Here is a 21,105-nt window from a genome sequence, read left to right on the forward strand (position 1 = left end):
GAACCTCCTCCGGCCTGCTGTGCCCAAAATTACATGCCAATCCAACCGAATAACTCTGGGCACCGTCGCCCACGCCAAGCGCCTCCGCCCAAGGCTACGGGAGGGAAAGCGCAACGGCACAGGGAGCGCCAAGTGAGGCCCCGGTCGACAAATCCCAGGCTGCCCGGATTCTCTCGGGGCCCCCCCTCAGGAATCGCCCCCCACGCGATGCCCCCCCCCCCACTTCCACGCCTCAGCTCCACGCAGGACCCGGATCCGCAGGGCCGCCTGGGAGACCCCGTGGAGCCCCGTCGCCCCGCCCAGGCCCCCGGGGAGAAAACCCCCGCCCCTCCGACGCTCAAAGGAGTCCGGGTCTCTCGGAAGCCCCGCTCCAGCCGGCCCCTCCGAGGGAAGAGCGGAGAGAGCAATCAACGCCCGGAAGGCCTCGCGGGGCCCATCAAGATGGCGCCGCGCGGGCTTCTCCGCCCCCGCTCTGCCCGTGCGCGGGTTCCCTTCGGCCGAACTGCGCCTGCGCGGCCGGAAGCGCCCAGCGGCGCAACGCATGCGCAGAGGGCCCCGCAGGGCGTGTCCGGCGCCTGCGCGCGGCTCGCCGCGGGTCCCGAATACAAGATGGCGGCGGCGGCTGCCAGGGTGAGGCAGCGGCGCGACGGCGGCGGGAAGCTGAGCGACCCCCAGCGACCCCGGGCCCCGGCCGCAGGTGAGGGGCGGCACGCCGAGCCCGCAGGCCTTCCCCGGCGAGGAAAGGGCGCGGCGGCGGGGCGCAGAAAGTCCGAACTGAGGAGCCGCGGGCGGGAGGATGAGGAGGCGCCGCCTCCCCCGCCGCCATCTTGGGCGCGCCCCCGCCTCGCCCGCCGCCGCCGCCGCGCGCGCCCCCGCCTCCCCCCTCCCGCCTCAGCCCCCCCTCCACCCGGCCCAGCGCCCCCATCCGCACCGCCAACGCCGCCGCCTCGTCCCTCCGCCCGCCCGCCCGCCCGCCCGCCAGGCCTCCCCGGAGCCCCCGGCCTCCCGCCGCCGCCGCCGTTGCTTCGATGCCCGGCCAGGCCGGGGAGGGAGGCCGCGGAAGCAGCCCCGTCGCCCGCTCCTGCTCCTCTGGGCCAGCCGGGCGGGCGGGCGGCGCTTCTGCGCAGAGGCGAGCGGCCGCCCCGGAAGGGAGGGAGGCAGGAAGGCGCCTCCGCCTGGCTCAGCCCTGCCGGGGCTCCTGCGGGACGGGCGAGGCGCCGTTCCCTCCCCGCCGTCCCTGGGCCTCGCTCGGACAGGAGGCTCCGGTCTCCCAAGGGGCAGAAGCGGCCTCTTTCTCTCTTCCCAGAAGGCCTCCTGGAGGCCCTTCCAGGCCCCTCTGGGAGCTCAGAGACGCGGATTTTGCCCCCAACAACCTGGCTCCTCACTTTCCCCACCGCGGAAGGAGGGAAGGCTGGGTTGACCCCGAGCCAGAGGGGATCGAACTGCCGGCCGTGACCCTGGGCAGAGTCAAGCCTTTTAGCCACTCTTCCCCCTGGAATGCAAAACCCTGGCAGGCTGTTGGCTCTGGAGAAGAGCAGACCTCTGTGCTCTCAGCAGTTCCCACGTGTCGACACATCCCTCGTCCCACCCATCTGGGTCCCGGGAAGGCTGAGCCGACCCTTCAGCCGACCACGATGGGCCCCCAGGCCGTGGGCGGAGTTTGCGGTGCTGCATTTGGACCGCCCTGCCCCCCCCCCGGCCTCTGTCGCTGCTCTTTTTTGTCGGCTGCACCCTCAGAAGCCCACAACCGTCTTCCCCTGCGCCCCTCCTGCTCCCCTAAGTGGGCAGAGGCTTCGAATGCCCCCCAGATCTGTGGGCCCCACCTTCCGTATCCGTCTGCAGAGAGGATCAGAGCCGAGCAAGGCTTAGCCGCTGGAATGGAAAAGGGCAGAGAGCCAGGCTTCAGCAGGGAGATAAACTGAAGAGGGCTTGGCACGCTTTCCTTGCGCTAATGGAATCTTACAATAATCACATTTTACACGGGACCGGGTTACAAAGTTGGCGTTGTGTTGGTCAGAGCCCTGAAGCTGGATCTGTGTTGGGGGTCGGCTCCGTGCCAGGATTCTCCTAATTGGACAAGGGTGGATCTTAGATTCCCCAGAGGCTTCTGCGGCTGGCAGGTTTGAGCAGGTTGCCCGATGGTGCCAAGTGGTGCCCTGCCAGCATAGCTCGCCTTGTGGCCGGGTTTGGCTGTGGGCAGGAGGCGTAGCTAATGCCGTTTCCTTGTCTTTCTCCAGTACCAATGCTGCAAAATGGCCAATGAGAACCACGGCAGCTCCAGGGAGGAGGCTGCCCTCATGAGCCACTCTCCCGGCACCTCCCACCAGAACCAGCCGAGCTCCCCCAAACCCACCCGTCTGGTGCAGGATTTGCCAGGTACTGCACGGAGGCGGCAGTGGGGAGCTGCTGTCGCGGGTGGCCTCAACGCCTGCCTCTCCCTCCCCCCCCACCGTGACTGGGTGCTCTCGCCTCCCCCACAGATGAGCTGGTGCAGGCGGGCTGGGAGAAGTGCTGGAGCAAGCGTGAGAACCGCCCCTACTACTTCAACCGCTTCACCAACCAGTCGCTCTGGGAGATGCCGCTGCTGGGGCAGCATGACGTTATTGTGAGTGGCTGGCTCGGCTGCTCCGGCCACAGCCTCCCGGAGCATCCCTCGGCTGCTGGCACGACTGCTTGGGGCGGGATGGGGAACCCCAAGGCACTGCTAACGGTTCTCTCTTTGGGCTTCCTAGTCGGACCCTCTGGGTCTGAATGCCGCCCCGGTGCCTGCCGATGGGGGAGCCGGTGAAGCGGCCGCTGCCGAAAGCAGGTTGTGGAAACGGAAGCTGTCTGAGGAGGGCCAGCCCAGCGGCAACTTTACCAAAAAGCCCAAGGTAGGGAGCCCCCTCCTCTGGGCCCAGGACCCCGGGGGCTTGAGAGGGCAGAGCCAGGAGGAGTTGAGGGGAGGGGGGAGGTCATGGGAGAAGATCCGGTTGTGAAAATCCACCTGAAGAAGAAGAAGAGCAGGAAATCCCGCCAGGTCAGAGGAACCTGAGTCCAAAGCAGGGGTCAAATTTCTGACTGGACACACCCAAGTTCCATTTAAAGGGAGCCCTATTCACAGCTGCTAGATTCTGCTAATTGTGTTTATTTGCGTTGGAAGCATCACAATTAAAATAAGGCCTACTGTACAACATAAAATGTAAAGTACAAAATACACAATTAAAATGCATACAAGTTAAACAGATCTTGCCCAGAAACTAATCACATTAATTGCGTTCTGTCGCGCTGCCACGAGGTCCTGCTGATCAGGACACCAAAGGGCAGGTATACACATATGTGACACCACAATCACGAAAGGACAGAAGCCACCAGATGGCCCCGTTTGTTCAGAGTGTCTCTGGATCATCATCTCCCTGTACACAGGCTATTCAATGATTTCCCTATTTTCTGCTCTCCCCCCCCCACCACCACTCTCCCCGGTTCTGCTGCTGTAACCTTAACAGTAAAAAGTGAGCATTCATAACTCTTGATGGTCTGCTTCAAAGGGTTGGCGTTGGCTGATGTGAGGAGGGGAGCAGATGGGGCCCTAGGCTGGCGTCTGGTTGGGGCATCCCTGGCAGAGCCTTCCAAGGAACCTCCTTCGCCTTGCTCTGTGGCTTCTTTTCCCTTTCCTACCTGGAAGGTTCAGAAGTTCCCAGGAGTGGACGAGCGTCTCTCGTCCTCCGCTCTGCGGTTAGTGGGTGTGGCGAGGGAGGACCGCGAGGAGGAGCTGGTTCTCGCTGCTTGGTGAGCCTGTTCCCAGCTCAGCAGTTTCTCCCCAAGATAACGTGGCCTTGCTCACTTGCAGATGGAGGTACCGGGAAACCCCACAGCTCAGCCAGCCCCAAACATTTCCAGCACTCCTGGGACGCCGCTGTTGAAGGCGTGGGGCGTCTCTCCCGAAGAGAGGCAGGCGGCTCTCTTGCGACCAACCGAGTGAGTCAGACTTCGGGATGTGAATCTCGGCCAGTTTCTGGGCAGGAAGAGACTAAGCTTGTAATAAGCATCAAAGTAACATTCGCATGGTTCCTTAGAAAATTGGCAGCTTTTCGTTCTTGCTCATCCTGTCCTGCTCGTTGTATGGCGTTTTCTTTCTAGCAATTTTCTGGCATAAATTTACCTTTTAAGATTTGCATTGCAGAGAGGATGGTTGTCTTCAGAGGACATAAGTCTACCAACTTACTTATTTTTCATTTGTGTCTTGTCTCTCAGCGGGGTTTCTAGGCAGTGAGCAGAGGAATAAAACTAAAAGGCACAACGAGCGTTGAGCCTTGGCAACTTTAAGACCCAGCTATGCTGGCTGGGAAATTCTGGGAGCTGAAGTCCACAGGTCTTAAGAGTTGCCAAGATTGGACACCCCAATTTACAGGAACAATAATATATGCCTGAGGTTTAAAAATCATTCTAGTCATTAAAAACAACACATTAATGAACAAAGAGATTATTGTATTTGAAGAAAAGGAGCTATGATACTAAAATACTAGAATGTTTGTGTTTCTCATGATGAAGAGCAAGTCATTTATCTTTTTTATTCTTTTTTCTATCTTTTTCTATTTTACTGTTTATTTTTTCTTTTTCTATATTTTTTCTTTACTGTATTCTTTTTTCCTATCATTTTCTATTTTCTGTTTTTCTTTTCTACAGAGTCTGTTTTTTCTTATAGCTTACATTAGTCTTTATTCCTTTTTCCTTATCTTTTTTGGGTTTGTGTTAGGTTTTTTATTGTTGTAGTCATTTTTTAAATAAAGTTATAATTAAAAAAAAAAAACCCTAACAGATCAACCATCTTTTGGGCCAAGTGCCTGTGAAGAGTCTTCAGTGCTTCAGGAAGGGCCATCGGGAGGAGGGAGGGTCTTCCATAGGGGAGGCATTGCAACAGAGAACGAGTCTAATCCCTGGCCGTCACAAAACCTTGTTCCTGCTGATTCTTTGAAACCCCATTTTTTCCACACAAACAATTGTCTTTTGCACCTTTCCCTCAGTTCAAAAGTTCCCCTGTTTTTGCAGTTGTCAATTGCAAGCCTGGAATCTGGTTTAATGCTTAAGCCCAGCTAGGCATCCCAGCCTCTGATGGGCGGCATTTCTGCCCTAATAGATGGAACTTGGGGGAAGTGCTTTCTCTAGTAGCCAGCTAGGGTAGAGGCTAAGGCACCTGGCTAGAAACCGGATGCCTCTAAGCTCTGGTCCTGCCTTAGATGCCAGCGTGGTGACTTGGGCCTCTCTCGCAGCCCGAGGAAGCAGCGCCAAGGGCAGCCGCTTCGGGAAAACGTTGCCAAGAAAACTGCAGGGACTTGTCTGTGGAGTCATCAAGAACCAGGGAGGACTCAAAAGCACAAAGGAAAGGAAAGCCCGCAGTTTAATAAGGATCCGTTCACCGTAAAGGAACGGGCAACATTCCAGGAGGCCTCCCTGGCCAGCCCGTGGTTGGCCTGAAAGGGCAGATTTCGGGCACCCTTACTGTAAACTCCCATGAAGCTGAGCAACGTATTTTGGAACTTAACTTGGCGTTTAGTGGAACCTGGCTTGTTTCCCCTGCCATTTCCTGCGTTTGTGATATAAGAGCGGACGGGGCAGGCTGCTCCAAGGCCCGGCTGCCTAATTGGGTTTCTCTCCTCCGGCAGAGTCTACTGGGACCTGGACATTCAGACCAATGCAGTAATTAAGCAGCGGGCCCCGTTGGAAGTGCTGACCCCTCACCCGGAAGTGGAGCTGCTCCGGTCCCAGCTGATGCTGAAGCTGCGGCAGCATTACCGGGAGCTCTGCCAGCAGCGGGAGGGTAACGTCTCCCCCTCCCCTTGACCACCTGGTGGGCCTTGGGGAAGGGGGCCTCGCGGCTGAGCCCGGCTGTCCCTTTCCGGCTCTTCCCTCAGGAATCGATCCTCCCCGAGAGTCCTTCAACCGCTGGATGCTGGAGCGAAAGGTGGTGGACAAGGGCTCGGACCCTCTGCTGCCCAGCAACTGCGAGCCCATCGTGTCTCCCTCCATGTTCCGAGAAATCATGAATGACATTCCCATCAGGTATGGCGACTGGTGCGAGGGACACCTTTTAAAGCTGCCCTCCCCAGAGCCCAACCTTCAGCCCTTCCTTTCTTCTGCCTCCCCCATAGATTGTCCCGAATCAAGTTCCGAGAAGAAGCCAAGCGGCTGCTTTTCAAATATGCCGAAGCCGCAAAGCGACTCATTGAATCCAGGTAGGAACAAATTTAACTATTTTAGGAGACTGGAGCCCCGTTCTTCCCAGAAGGCAATCCAAGAGGGGAGGGAGGTGGGCACAGGAAAAGGGGGGACACCACCACAAGGAAATGGCCGGAGCACCAAGACCAGCCTCTCCAGATGCAGGTTGAATCGGCTTCTTGACCTTCAGAGTCAAGCAGGTGTGGTGGAGTGTGGCCTGGATTCCCAGGAGGGAGGGGCTGCTTTCCAAAGGAGCAGGAGACAACTCAGTCCAAGTAGCCCTTGTGAGAGAAAGAGGCTGAAGACGGCTCCTCCCTAACAGTTCCCAGTTCCCTTGGGTAGGCGTCTGCTGCAGTCTGGCAAGATTCTGTCTGTAGGTCAGGAGCAACCAAGGAATCTGCTTGGAAGAATCCCCACCTGTCCTCCTTGGCTTTTGGAGCCTGACAGCAGGTCTTTCTCTCGCTGTGCAGGAGCGCCTCTCCAGACAGCCGGAAGGTGGTGAAGTGGAACGTAGAAGACACCTTCAGCTGGCTGCGGCGGGATCGCTCGGCCTCCAAGGAGGACTACATGGTGGGTGGGCCTCTTTCTCCAGGGTGGCGGAGAGGTTGAGGCGGGGGCTGGGCTGCTCCTCTCCTGATCCTCCCTCCCGCGACAGGACCGGCTGGAGCACCTGCGCAAGCAGTGCGGACCCCACGTCTCCGCCGCCGCCAAGGACTCGGTGGAGGGCATCTGCAGTAAGATCTACCACATCTCCCTGGAGTACGTCAAGCGCATCCGCGAGAAGCACCTGGCCATCCTCAAGGAACACAGCATCTCCGGTAGCAACCGGGGAGGGGGCCGAGCTGGGCCTGTTTGAGGCAGAACAGCTGGTTTGGGTAGCCCCTTTGTTGGGGAGAAGGCACAGGACATTTGGGGCTAACCTCCCATCATCCCCAGCCGAGGTGGAGCCTCCCGACGTTCAGGACCGGCTGGTGTACTGCTACCCGGTGCGGTTGAACGTCCCGTCGCCCCCACTGCCCAGCGCGGAGATCCATGTGGAGAGCAGCCTGGTCTGCGTGCGCTACAAGGGCGAGGTGCAGAAAATCAGCCGCAGCTACTTCAGCAAGCTGGTACGCCTCTTTTGGGGAGGGGGAGGGGGGAGGATGGTGGGGGACTTGGAGGTGGGAGGGAGACCCCCTGCCCTTCGGGCGCCCTCACAGAGCCCCTCTCTTTCCTTTGCAGTGGCAGCTCTATCGCTACAGCTGCATCGACGACTCCGGCTTTGAGCACTTCCTGCCGAGGGTTTGGTGCCTGCTCCGCAGGTACCAGGTACGGCCCTCCCTCCGGCTGGGCTTCAGGAGGTGGGTGGGGGGTCGAGGAGCCGACCTGGCCCTGCCCTGCTTCCCAGAGGGCTCCTGTCCTTCCTCCTCCTCAGATGATGTTTGGCATTGGGCTCTACGAGGGCACCGGCCTGCAGGGGGCGCTCCCGGTGCACGTCTTCGAAGCCCTCTACAAGCTCTTCGGGGTGAGCTTCGAATGCTTCGCCTCCCCCTTGAACTGCTACTTCAAGCAATACTGCTCGGCCTTCCCAGACACGGACGGCTACTTCGGATCCAGAGGGTGAGCGCCCACATGCTGCCCTCTGGAGCTTGGGCACCAGGGGGGGGGGGGCGGGAGGAAGAGGGGGACACGACCTGCTGGGCGTCGTTTCTGGGCCAGGCTGGGGAGGGTCCCGGCCGGCCTTGGCTACCGCCTCCTCCTTCCCCTCAGGCCTTGCCTGGACTTCTTCCCCATCAGCGGCTCCTTTCAGGCCAACCCTCCCTTCTGTGAGGAGCTGATGGACGTCATGGTGACTCACTTCGAGGTAAGGCCTTGGGGCTGCGTGGGGTGGGGCACGGACCCCCAGCCGCACCTCTCCTGGGCAGGCCGGGTGGGAGAGCGGCTGAGCCTTCCCACCTCTTCTCTCTGCCTCAGAAACTGCTGGAGGCGTCCAGCGAGCCCTTGTCCTTCATCGTCTTCATCCCGGAATGGCGGGACCCCCCCCCAACCGCCCTCACCCGCATGGAGCAGAGTCGCTTCAAGCGGCAGCAGCTCGTCCTGCCGGCCTTCGACCACGAGTACCGCAGCGGCTCCCAGCATCTCTGCAAAAAGTAAGCTGGGAATCTGGGCGGGAGCAATGGGGAGGGCCGTAATTTTCAGCCCTCACTCCCCCTCCCACGCCGCCGCCGCCTCCTCCTCCTTTCCCCCTACAACAACCCTGTGAGGTGGGCTGCTCTGAGAGAGAGGGACCTGCCCAAAGTCACCCGGCCAGCTTTTGTGCCTAAAAGGCGGGACTAGAACTCCCTGTCTCCCAGTTTCCACCAGCTCCTTCACCACGAGACCAAGCTGCTCTCCCCTCCACTCTCTCCCGGTCCCTCCAGCCCTTCCCAGGTGTGGGGAGCCGCTTTGATGGGCTTCTCTCTATTCCCAGGGCCTCCTTCCCACACAGCCGTGGCAACAGCCCCCTCCAGGTTTCCTGGGCTCCCGTCCTGAGACTGGAGTTTCCCAGGGGGGGGGGCGGGACAGCCTCTGATCAGGGTCTTCCCCTGCCTCTCTCCCCATAGCTCCCACTGGAACGTTAGCCTTTACAAGGGTCCCTGGCAGCCCCCCAAATGAGGTGGGGCGGGGTTGCCGTGGCTGGGTGACTCCCAGGAGGCTCCCAGAGGGCGTGGGCCAGAAACCCCCCTGGGCCTGCCCTGACTTTGTGGGCCATCTGCCCAGCAGACAGACTCTGGCCCAGCGCTCTCCTGCCGGGCTGCCTTGTGGGCCGGGGGGCCGGGGGGGGTGGGGGGAGGCGGAAGGGTCTTTGAGCACTGGGCTTTCTGCGTTTGCAGGGAGGAGATGTACTACAAAGCCGTGCACAACACCACAGTGCTGTTCCTGCAGAACCAGGCGGGCTTCTCCAAGTGGGAGCCCAGCCAGGAGCGCCTGCACGAGCTGCTCACCGCCTACAAGCACTCGGGACGCGCCCAGCCCGTCACCACCGCTGCCTCTTCGGCCCCAGACAAGGATCAGGAGCTGGTTCGGGAGCAGAGCACCAGCCGGGAGTCGACCCCCAACTGATGGGCGGCCAGCGAAGAGGCCGAGAAGGACGGCCGGACTGCTCCCAAGCAGGAGAGGAGCGCCTGGCCTGGCCTGGGTGGGGCAGTCCTCGTGCCCCCCCCCCCAGATGAGCTGCAGATGCCCTTGGGCTGTGCCCAGCAGAGTGGGGCCTGCTGCCTCGCCCAGCCTTCCCCAGCCGGGGAGGGAGGGCTGGGGAGTGGGGCCAGGCTGCCCCCCACGGCAGGAGGTGGGGAAAGCAGGCGGTGGGGGCTGCTGCCGGTGCACAATCGGTCGTGTAAATACGTGTCCCTGTGGTGGCTGCCCTCGTTGCCCCGCCCTCCCCTGCCCTCCCCCGGTTCTTCTTCCCGAGTGTGCCCGTTGCATATTCCCCTCCCCCCCCGGCGCAGATTCGTGTCCGTCGCAGAGCAGAGGACTTGCGTGTGTGTGAGCGGAAGGTCTGGGCGGCCCTTTTGGTAGTTGTCTTGTCTCCACCTGAGGCTCCTGGCTTCCTGGGAGGGTTTTGTTTCTGTTCTTTTTTTAAAAGGGTTTAATTTAACTATGCTAACCATTTTACGACTTTTATTGAAAGAGCAACGGAAAAAGTCTATTTTGGATTTTGTTTCTAGTTCTTAGGAACATTAAAACCAGCATTATCACCTGCCTGAGCCTGGTGGCTTTTCTGGGGAGGGTCAGATGGGGGCCTCAGCTGTGGCCTTAGTGGTTGGTGGCTGACCTGAAGCTGGGAGGCCCTTGGCTGCTCCTGGCCAGTTGACCCCACGAAACCCCATTTCCCTGTGGGACCCTCCGCTCCCTCCTCTCGTGTCCGCAGGCACAGCGCCTGTCCTGCCTCCTTCCGTCAGCCACAGTTCCGCCCACTGGGGAGCGGCACGAGGTCCCGTGTTCCTGGGGGGGAGCAAAGTGGCCTCTCCCTGGACGGAGGCTGGGTGGCTGCCCGCCTGCCTCACCCGGGATTCAAGGGCTCGAAGGAATCTCTGACACAGAAGTCACAGAAGTTCCCGAGGCCGTCCTTGACTTAATTGAGCCCATCAGGATAGCTGTTAAGTGAGTTTTGCCCCATTTTACGTCTTTTCTTGCCACAGTCGCTAAGTGAATCATTGCAGTTGCTAAGCTAGTAACACGGCTGTTAAGCGAATCCGGCTTCCGCATGGACTTTGAAGGTCGCCAAAGGGGCTCACATGGCTCCCGGGACCGTCATAAATATGAACCCGTTGCCTAGCGTCGATTTTGATCCCGTGGCCATAGAGCACGCTTCAACCGTCATAAGTGTGAAAAACGGCCCTAAGTCACCATTTTCAGTGCCAAAGTTCTTAACTTTGAATGGTCACTAAATGAGCAGTGGTAAGTCAAGGACTGCCTGCAGCCTCCTTTCCTGCTTTTTGCAGGGTTCTCTCTGGGTGACCTGGCCGGCCACTGCAGGAAGGGCCGGATGACCTTTGAGGGGCTTTGGGCTCAGGCCTCTGGAAGTGGAAGTCCCACCCACCCCTCCCTCCCCAAAATCTGGCAGGGGTCTTCCAACGTGAAGAGTTGGCCAAGGTCTGCTATGGGGCGGGGGGGGGGACTCTTCAGGTGGGCTGTGTGGTTACATTCCCAGCCTGACAGCCCCACCCCCACCCCGTGACTGGTCCATGTGGGAAGGGTCCGAGGCGCTCATCCCACCACCCTGCCTTTCGGACACCCGTGGAGCAAATCTGCCCAAGGAATCCGTCTGACAAACGCATGCAGGGGGCGGGTAAACAGCCTAACCTCTGAAGCAGCCACCTCTGCGCTAATCCAAGTCTTTAAAATGCAGGCAGCGTCTGACTGCAAAAGCCCGGGGGGGGGGGGGACCTGTGACGTATCGAGCTCTGATGATGCTGGCCCAAAATGTTCTCTCCTGAAGCCTGGGGAGATTTCATTTTCTTATTCAGGGAGGACAGAACGCTCACATGTTACTGAAATGATTTAGAATAGAATAGACAGGCATAGGAATAGAAACAAAACAGTAACAGAGTTGGAAGGGATCTTGTAGGTCATCTAGTCCCACCCCAACACCATTTCTGACAGATGGCAGCCCGGTCTCCCCTCGAAAGCTTCCGGCACCTGCAAATTCTGAAGGCAGCTCCTGTTCCGTTAGTTGATGGTTCTCCCTGTCAGAAGATTCCTCCTTATTTCTAGATTGCTTCTTTCCTTCATTAGTCTCCATCCATTGTTTCTCGTCCTGCCTCCAAGTGCTTTGGAAAACAGGTTGACATGCCCACCCCCCTCTCTCTTTGGGGCTGCCCCTCAAGTATTGGACTATTGCTCCATGTGTGTCAGTGTGTGAATTAGACCGTCCTGCAATCCAACCCTTCTTGAGGACCACAATCCTCCCTGGTGGCTCCTCTGATCCCCATTTGGAAACAGCCAGGAGGGAGACGCCCTTCCAGGGAGGATCTTCTGCTGTCCAGTGGGCCTTACTTTGGGGGGTGGGGGGGTCTGAATGTCAGTATGGGGCTCCTGGACCCCTCCCCCTCAGAGAATGGGCCGGACTGCCAGGCCCTCCTTCGCTCTTCTCTGGGATGAGCTGAGAACCGGGCGGGGTGCTCCAGGTGTGGCTTAAGCCAGGCAAGTGGAACAGCTGCTCTGTGCATCGGATGCTGTTCAGCAGCTGGGTCCCCCGGGACCCTCCCCCGTCCCCCCCAGTCCTCATGAAGTGCTGGATCTCCCCATCCCAACTTCCTTCTCTCCAGCTGCTGGACCTTTTCACTTCAGCTTCACCTTGCTGTAAACAGTATGCAAACCCTCAAGAGGGGGGGGGGCTTCCCTCTCACTAGCAGGAATAACCAATTTCTTTACTTTGGTGACATCCCCAAATTTAATGAGCCCCCTCCTCTCCTCCTAACTTGTTTATTGCGGTCCCGTTGCAAACCCCTCAGAGGGCAGGACTGTCCAGCCCATCTTCCCCCCCCCCGGGTCAAAAGGGGGAATGATGGATCTTGGCCGTAAAAGGTCAGGGTCAGCCATGGGTGGTTCGATCATCCCCCCTCCCCCCGGATTCCTGCCAGGCAGTTGCCCTGCTCTGGTGCCAGGGCTGCGTCTGGTTGGTCTGCGGTTCTGCCATCTTCCTTCCCGTCTTTGGCCCCTGGGACGCTGGAGGTTCTGTCTGGGCATTTCCTTCAGTCCTGCCTCCCCGCAGTCTCCCGTTTAAGGTCAGCCCACGGATGGGGCTAAATATTGCCCTATGAAGGACAAGAAGGGGCTGCGTTGGTGACGTAACTGCCTTGTCAATGCAATAACAAAATTCACCCCTGAAACGAGTGGCATGAATTTTGCCCATCAGCGCCTCGGACCCCACAATTTTATTTCCCCGCTGCAGCGCCTTGTGCGGGGGGGGGGGGGGGGCGTAGCAGACGAAGGTCCCTCCTGCCCACCCTGTGCCCGAAGCCCTCCTGTGCCGCATCCGGAGCAAGGGCGCAGGCGGGGGTCGGCGGGCAGCCGATCGGGCTCAGGAGGGAGAGGGGAGGGGGACTCGGTCCCGAGCGAGCGTCGCCCACACCCGGCTCGGTCTGCGTCGCCTTGACAACGGGGAGGCGGATGCCCGTGGCCCGGGAGCGCCCAGCTGGCGCTGCGGCAGTCCCCGCGAGCCGGCCCTTCTCTTGGCGCCCGCGGCGAGGTAAGCAGGCAGAAGGCAGCCCCAGCCCAGGGGGTCCCTGCGGCCCGGGGGAGGAAGGGGAGGAGGGGGCTCGTCCCGCGTGGGTTTTCCCAGTCCGCCCCGTCCCCTCCCCGGTGGCCCGCCTGGTTGCGCCTCAGGGCTCCGGCATGGGGGAAGCGCTTCCTTCCAGGGCAGAGCCCGAGGCCTCCCTCCTCCTTTCCTGCAATGCAGGGCGTGGGCACGGGGGGCTCAGGTTGGGGCCGGGCCAGCTTCAGGGCGGGGCTCTGCAAGCGAGGAGCCCCGGGATTTCTGCCCCAGCGGCGCTTCCTGCTCCTCGGAGGCTGCGCTGGCTGGGAGGCGCGTGTCCCGGGCCTGGGCCCCCCTGAGGACCGCTTGCCGCGTGGGCGCGGGTCGGGCGGGGGAGCCTGCTCGGTCCTGCCGGGAGGCGGCTCTGGCCGCGCCGGGGAGGCTGCTGGCCGGTTCCTCCGCCTCGTTTGCAGCCTCCTGAAGCCTCCCGCTTTCTGTCCCTGCAGGCGCCGCCCGCCCTGCGGGGCTGCCATGTCCCAGCCGGGGCCCCCGGGGGAGCGGGACCAGACGGAGTGCGGCATCTGCTGCGAGAGCTTTGACGGGCGCGGCCGGCGGCCCAAGGTGCTCGGCTGCCGCCACCAGGTGTGCGCCCGCTGTCTGCGCCGGATGGTGGAGGCGGGCGGCTCCCCCGGCCGCCTCTGCTGCCCCTTCTGCCGGCAGGAGACGCCGGTGCCGGGCGAGGACGTGGCGCGGCTGCCGGACAACGGGCGCGTCTTGGCGCTGCTCTGCAAGCCCCCGCCGTCCCCGGAGGTGCTGCTGTGCCCCGGCGGGCTGGAGCCCTTCGCGGACGGCAAGCACCGCTCCTCCGACTGCCTGGTCATCACCCTGCTGGAGGTGCCCGAGGAGGCGGCCGCCCCCGAGGCGCTGGACCTAGTGGACGTCATGCGCTTCTACCGCCCGCCCAGCTTGGCCTCCTTGCCCTGCCGCGGCCCGCTGCCCCTCTGCCGGGCCTGCGGCACCCAGCGGGGCGTCCCCCGCTTCCTGCTCGGCCTGCTGGGCCTGGTCTACTTCAGCTCCCTGCCCCTGGGCATCTACCTCCTGCTGGTGGAGCGCCCCAACCTGGGCCTGGGCCTGGTCAGCCTGGTGCCCTCCACCCTCCTGCTCTGCATCTTCTACAGCCTCTGCCAGTGCCTCTGCCAGGACATCTTTGACTTGCCTGCCTGAACTGCCTTGGGAGGCCACCTCCACACTCCTTGCCCTTCACACAGACCCCCCCCTGCCCCCAGGGCACCTCCTGGTGCTGCCAGGCACCCCCTGAGGTCCATTTCACAGCATGGGGCGAGGCAGCTTCCCCCTCCGGCAGCCTCACTTCCATGAAGTTGGTCACCCGGATGGCAGAGATGCGCATGGTGCCCAGCCTCCTCCTCTCTTGCTTGTGGATGCCTTCCTCACCAGGAACAGCCAACCCGTTTGGAGTGGGAAACTGTGCAGAGAGCCTGCAGGCCAAGAAGAGCCTCTGAAGCGACCCCAAGGGAACCATTCCTTACAACAGAAATTGAACCTCCATGCATAGTGGCAGCGTACCTGACAACCACACCCTGTCTGGCAAAGGACATCCTTTACCTGCATTTCACTATTAGGAAGATTTAGGCTGGAGACTTTGGGAAACGCTGGAGCTGGCAGGTGGGAGGCTAACTCCGCAGTGGATCCATCTGGATGAAGGTCTCTCTGGAGGGATGATGGGGGGACAATGGGGAAGGGGATCCCAGGAAAACAGTCCTGAGGAGCAGCCCAGCGAGAGCCTGTTGCTTCCTCACCCCAATGGGGCTGCAGGTGGTGGGTGGGCAGCAATAAAACCTGAGCACGAATGAGGGAGGAGGCTCCCTCTGTCTCTCCAGGCGGCCCTTCCCAGCTCCTGTGCAGCATTCGCATCCTGACCCTGCCTCCACTTCCCAGAGGTTGTGCCAGGCTGGATGCCCAGACTGGTAATGGGCAAGTTCTTGATGCAATGAAAGGAGTGTGCCAGGACCCTCCTGAGAGTGCTGCCCCCCCCCGTTGCTAAATGAAGGGCCTCATGGGGAAAGTGGGGGTGCCAGAGGCCATCCAAAAGTCCCCTGATGATTCAGCTCAGGGCTCTGCATCTTTCCTGGAACTCCCCTCCCCCCTCTCAGTTTGTCTGGCTTCTTTCCTCCTGGGGGAGAAAGTGGGTACTCCCTTTCTTTTTTGGCTGAGGACTCAGGGCACCCCTGGAACCCCATGTTCCAGCATCCCCCCTTCCCCCCCGTGGTCCCCTTCAGGAAAGCACTCAAGGCCTCCAACACTGCCAAGGCTGATCAAGCCTCCAAATCCCAGGGTCGGAAGGGACCCTTGAGGACATCCAGACCATCCCACTCAATACAGGGGGGCATCCCAAAGACAAATGACACAGCCCCCCACCCCCCACCAGCCTGGGCTCCCTTGTCCCTCCACTCAGACTCTTCAGGCCCACTGCCTTCCTCTGGCTGAAGGTCCCTCTGGAAGACTCGGGGGCTTTGTGGGGGCTTCCACACAGCTGCTCTGCTTCCTCTGTCTGGGAGGAGCAGCTGAAGGAGGCAGAGGGGCCATGGGGGGCCTGAGCTGAGCCTGCCCTGGGAAGCTGCCTGATCCGCCAGAGGAACCCTTGGGCAGGAGGCATCCAGGCCTTTGGGAGCCCTCAGTGATGGCCAGAATGGGAGCGGGCCCTCCGAGTGAGTCTCTGACAATGGGGGTTGCAAAACTGGTCTTGGGTCCCTCTTCTCCCACCTCCAAATGCCCACAAGGGAAGTGTGTCTCACCACTCAGAGACCGGCTTCGGTGTGCAAAATCTGGAGTCTCATTCTCTGACTGTGGGGTCTGCCTTGGAACACCTGGAGTCAGAGGAAAAGAAACAGTTCCCCCCCCCCCCACACACACACCTCTTTCCTCTCCTCTCCGAGCCCTGGGTGCCCAGGAGTAAAGCAAGGGGGCAGGACAGCTTTGGCTAAATCCGGGTTGGGAATGCCAGGATCCCCGCAAGAGAGACGTCTAGACGGGCCCCCTGATCGCCCCTCTCTGCCCTGCTAGGCTCAGCTTGGTCTCCTCGGCGGCTGCGTCCCAGACAAGAAGCAGGACATCACGTCAGAGAGTAATCCAGCCCAGAGGAGGCAGAGCTGCAGAGAAGAACTGCCAGCAAGGCTAAACCTTCTTTCACTAACCCAGAATCATTCTGTGAGTTGGAGGCAGGGAGAGAGTTTGGCTCTGGACTTCAGAGAGTCAAGAGGGGGGGGGATTCAAAAGGGCCGAGAGAGATCCAACTCACAGAATGGGGGAGGCTCTGCCTGGGGGCGCTGCTGTGAGTAACACTGACATGTGGGCGCCTATCAATCAAAGGTTTGAAAAAACAGAGGTGGGTGTAATGAGAACACTTCCTATTACATTAATTGTTCTGTCAGTGATAATTCTCACCCTTTCACATTTCACATGACGATTCACGTGTGGGATAATTCTCATATTTGATTGAACCTACAGTATTAAATTTTTGATGTTTTGGTATGGTACATCTGGCAATAAAACAATTGATATAATTCCTTACGATGCATCCGTTTATTAATTTGGGGGGGAAGGGAATGAGCAATAAAAGCACCCCAGAACTACCAGTAATTAATTAATTACTAAAGGTTACTATGCAATTTCTCCAATTTCCTTAAAGACCCTCACCCAAAGTGGGGGAATAAAGGGAAGCTGCTAAATCTAACAACATGCATGCAATTTCACCAACACAACCGAGAGAGGCTGTGATTAATACACGCACACAGATTTTAAAGAAAAGCTCTCGTGTTTTTATTTATTGAATTATATATCAAATCTAGAAACTGTCCATCTCACTCACATAGCAACTCCTGAGCAGCATAGGATTAGAAGAAAAACAAAAAACCTGTATATAAATATTATATTAGGAGGTATTTAAGAGTTTTGTACAATATCGAGGAGAGCCCTATAAAATTTGGCGGGGACTCTGAATTGTTACCTTCTTGCTCGGTGATACCTGATCTGCCTCAGAATAAATGTTAACCGAAAGCTCACTTGACTTAGATTTGGACCCTCCGTTCCAGGTGGCTGAGGAATTCTGGGAGTTGAAGTCCACAAGTCTTAAGGTTGCCAAGGTCGGAGCCCCCTGGTCCATTTGGCTGGAGAGGGTTCACAATCATAAGCGACATTCCCACCCCACAAAATCCTGTACATGTGCTGACCAGATTATCTACAGGTAGACCTCAATTTACAACCATTTGTTTAGTGACCATCTGAAGTTACAATGGCACAAAAAGAAGCGACTTATGGCTGTTTTTCACATTACGACCATGGCAGCATCCCCAGGGTCACGTGATCAAAATTTGGATACATGGTGGCTGACTCGTACTTATGACGGTTGCAGAGTCCTGGGGTCACGTGACCCCCTTTTGTGACCTATTGGCAAGCAGTGGGGAAGCCAGGTTCACTTAATGCCACCAATAGCCTCCCACCGACCAGTTCGTTCCCACAGAGAGGGTCTCCTCAGGGTGCCGTCAGCCAAGTTATGTCGGCTGGCGACGCCCAGGGGGAGGGCCTTCTCTGTGGGAGCCCCAGCCCTGTGGAATGAACTGCCCCTGGAAATTCGTAAGATATCTGACCTCCGGGTGTTCCGCTGCGCATTGAAGACCCTGTTGTTCCGCCAGGCCGGACTATCAATACAATAGTTTTAAATTGGGGTATTTAAATTTATTGGGGTTTTAAATTTGAGCCATTTATTTAATTATTTTAAATTTTATATCACTGTTTTGTTTGTGTTTTTAAATAGGCTGTACACCGCCCTGAGTCCTTCGGGAGAAGGGCGGTATAGAAATAAAATTATTATTATTATTATTATTATTATTATTAATAACCCTGTTACTGAACAACTGCAGTGATTCACTTAGCTGTGACAAGAAAGGTCATAAAATGGGACAAAACTCACTTAACAACTGTCTTGCTTAGCAACAGAAATTTTGGGCTCAATTGTGGTCATACGTCAAGTCCTGACATGGGAAGTCATACAGGGAATCAATCCCCACTTAATGATGGCGGTTCGGGAGTGGAATTTCCATCGTTAAGTGATGTGGTTGGAAAGAGCAACACCGGTCATTAAGCAAGGACCCCACACACCTGCGACTTGTGACTCCCTGCCAGCTTCCCACAAGTGAAGTCAACGGGAAGCCCCGTGCCACGTGGAGCCCTCCAATCTGGAGAAAGCGTCTGCCCCTCGCACTGCTTTCCAGGAGAGAAGAAGGGGCCCTGCGCCCAGCTCACTCGAGTGGCAGCCACTGTCCCAGAGGGTTGTTCTGCCTGGCACTCTGGCCCATTCTGGAGCTGCCCACATGGAGAAGGGCCCCTGCAGCACAGTCCCCCCTACTGGCCCTGGCCTTCCCCAGCCTGGTACACTCCAGATGTGCAGAGCCACAAGTCTGCATGACCAGCTGACAGGCCAGCTGGGCATCCTGGGGATTGTAGTCCATCTCCAGGGCGCACCAACCGGGAGAGGGCAGAGTGATGCCTCTTTCAGCTCCACTTGATTCTTCAGGAGGGCCCCAAGGCTCAGAGCCCGGGGGTGGCCCATCTCCCCTCCCCTCCCTGGGTGCACAGCTGGGGTTTTCCCGGAGGCCGGAGGAGAGAGTTCTCAGGGGACGGAGGCCCCACACCCACTGGGGAGGCTTCCCAGGCAGGAGGCGAGTGGCTGGCTCGGCCACGCTCCACAGCCTGGGCTCAGGAGGGACCCTCTCTGGTGCAGCCTGGTCGACAGAGGCGAGGGGATCCGGGTCTTGTCTGGGTCCTTGCCAGGGGTCTGCAGTCCTGGAGCTCCCCCATGGGGCCTGGGGGCCCCTGCCTGAGTCTGCCCACTGGCCTCCAGCCTGCCCCTTCTTGCCCTCCCCCTCCTCCTCTTCCTCTCCCGAAGCCGTGAGCAGCCGAGAGCCACTGTGCAGCCGGTTCTCCTTCTTGAGGCGCCGACGGGCGTTGGCAAACCAGGTGGAGACCTGGCTCAGGCTCCGTTGGCTCAGCACAGCCAGCAGGACCTTCTCTCCCTTGCTGGGGTAGGGGTTCTGGAGATGCTGGCCCAGCCACGCCCGGAGGGCCCCCGTGCTCTCCCTCCAGACGGCCGTCTTGCCCCAGCGTGGGTCCTCCGGGGGGTCTGCACAGAGGAGGGGCCTGCCCAGCGGGGGCATCGGCCACAGCAGGGGCACCCCTCTGGGCAGCTCACAACAGGGGGCCGGCACCTGCAAGACACAAGGCAGAGCGAGGGTGAGCCGTGAGTGGTACTGGGCAACCTCCCTGGCCCCAAGCCTCTTCACTGAGCACCCCTCCTTCTCCTGGTGTGGCTGTGGAGGATGGTTTAACGGGGGTTTTCTACCCCTGCAGTGGGCTGGACTAGATCAGGGGGTCCCCAGACTCTTCAGGAGATCGTATACTCAGCTGGTAAAAGAAGACTGCAAAAAAAAAAAAAAAAAGCTTGCACAGATTCAATAGAATTTACCACATGCCAGTCCTGAAAAGATGGTGGGAACATAGAAAATGTAGCAAAAAGATGCATACAAAAAACAAACAAACATGCAAAAGTAGCATAAATGAGCAGGTTAAAATATTGTGGGATTCTGAATAACATACTGATAAAAGCCTGGCCACCCCAAATTTAACCGTGCTTGAAAAGAAGAAAGTGGGGACAACTGATCTGGTGATACCAGGAGAGAGGAGAATAGAAGACAAAGAATTGAGATAGACTATGGCAGAAACTGGCTGTGGTGTTATTGGCACATGGGAGATCACACCAAAAATTTTTGGATGGTGCTTAAACAAATCTGTGCAGTGGGGAAATTTCTATCTGTCAGTTACAAACTCCCCCTCCCCCCCTCTGCTTGCATTTGTACATAAGACAATAGTGCTACATTATGAATCCTGAGCTCTTGAACTGCTTGGTAAAAACTCAAAGCATATGAGAGCTATATATATAAAAGACGGGCAGCTGCAATTTCACATTTTTGTGTATTTAATAACCACCTCTCGATAGCCCCCTTGAGGGTTGATATTCACTACTTTGGGGGACTCTGGACTGCTTGAACCCTGTGATCTCTTCTGATGCTACATTTCTATGATTTGTTTTAAAAAAATTATTTTGAAATGCCAATATACATATTTAAAAGATCTTAAAACAAGTCAAGATTTCACTACCAATTGCTGTATACTCTGGTGTACACAACTGGTGTAAAGAAAATTAGGTCTATTATGCTTTACAAAAAGAATTACTTTTTTCCGAAACTGAAGCAAAAGTCATTTTTCTGGTACATTACCCAAACTCCCATCTTGGTTATGTAACTTTTTCTAATACATCCATTTTTTCCACGCTTTGTTCATTGGACCCAACACTAAAAAGGCTCTCGGTAGCTTACAACATGTCGAGTGCCTAAATTAAAACATAATTAAGTAAAGCTACATTCCTAATATAACACAGCTGGGTCCTAAGAGGCTTCCAGGACCCTTGGGGATTCCAGAGGGTGGGGGCTGCGACAGAGAAGGCTCAAAGCCACAAGATGGCAACACTAATCGCTTCTAATGATTATGATAGGATGCCTTACGATTCTTGATGAATGTATCTTTTCTTTTATGTACACCGAGAGCGTATGCACCAAGACAAATTCCTTGTCTGTCCACTCACACTTGGCCAATAAAGAATTCCATTCTATTCTATGGGAATCCTTGCACAAGTCACTGGACCAACGCACCTGCTGGTAGGTGCTTTTGCTTCCATCACATTTCTATCATTACAGAATAACTGAGTTGGAAGGGACCTTGGAGGTCTTCTGGTCCAACCCCCTGCTCAAGCAGGAGACCCTACACCATTTCAGACAAATGGCTTCCAGTCTCTTCTTAAAAGCCTCCAGTGATGGAGCACCTACAACTTCTGGAGGGAAGCTATTCCACTGATTGTTCTCACAGTCTGGAAATTTCTCTTAGTTCCAGGTTGCTTCTCTCCTTGATCCGGCCTTTGGGTGCTTTGGAGAATAGGTTGACCCCCTCCTCTTCTTTGTGGCAGCCCCTCAAATATTGGAAGGCTGCTATCATGTCTCCCCTGGGTCCTTCTTTTCATTAATCTAAACATACCCAATTCCTCCAACAGTTCATCGTATGTATTT

The 21,105-nt window shown here is 57.8% G+C and overlaps 2 protein-coding genes across 5 annotated transcripts; both read left to right on the plus strand.

The window, feature by feature from the left end:
* Positions 1-598: 598 nt before the first annotated feature.
* PCIF1 (phosphorylated CTD interacting factor 1) lies at positions 599-9,913 on the plus strand. 4 transcript variants are annotated; one of them, XM_070941901.1, is made up of 16 exons: positions 599-697; positions 2,238-2,376; positions 2,481-2,605; positions 2,733-2,873; positions 3,830-3,957; positions 5,643-5,797; positions 5,892-6,039; positions 6,129-6,212; positions 6,666-6,765; positions 6,851-7,013; positions 7,132-7,304; positions 7,417-7,503; positions 7,610-7,794; positions 7,945-8,038; positions 8,149-8,324; positions 9,048-9,370. In XM_070941901.1, the coding sequence occupies exons 2-16, from the start codon at positions 2,253-2,255 to the stop codon at positions 9,274-9,276; spliced, it is 2,112 nt and encodes a 703-aa protein (XP_070798002.1). In that variant the 5' UTR covers positions 599-697; positions 2,238-2,252; the 3' UTR covers positions 9,277-9,370. The 4 variants fall into 4 exon arrangements, with proteins under 4 accessions (XP_070798002.1, XP_070798003.1, XP_070797999.1 ...); XM_070941902.1 differs by having other exon boundaries at positions 7,972-8,038; XM_070941898.1 differs by lacking the exon at positions 7,945-8,038 and having other exon boundaries at positions 9,048-9,913.
* A 3,531-nt stretch (positions 9,914-13,444) lies between these two features.
* LOC139315536 (E3 ubiquitin-protein ligase RNF182-like) lies at positions 13,445-14,137 on the plus strand. The gene has a single exon (XM_070941911.1). The coding sequence runs from the start codon at positions 13,445-13,447 to the stop codon at positions 14,135-14,137; it is 693 nt and encodes a 230-aa protein (XP_070798012.1).
* Positions 14,138-21,105: the final 6,968 nt, after the last annotated feature.

Source organism: Pituophis catenifer, unplaced genomic scaffold (assembly GCF_029215685.1).
Source record: "Pituophis catenifer annectens isolate HBS135680 unplaced genomic scaffold, rPitCat1.0.hap2 SCAF_3, whole genome shotgun sequence".
Lineage (NCBI taxonomy): Eukaryota > Metazoa > Chordata > Lepidosauria > Squamata > Colubridae > Pituophis > Pituophis catenifer.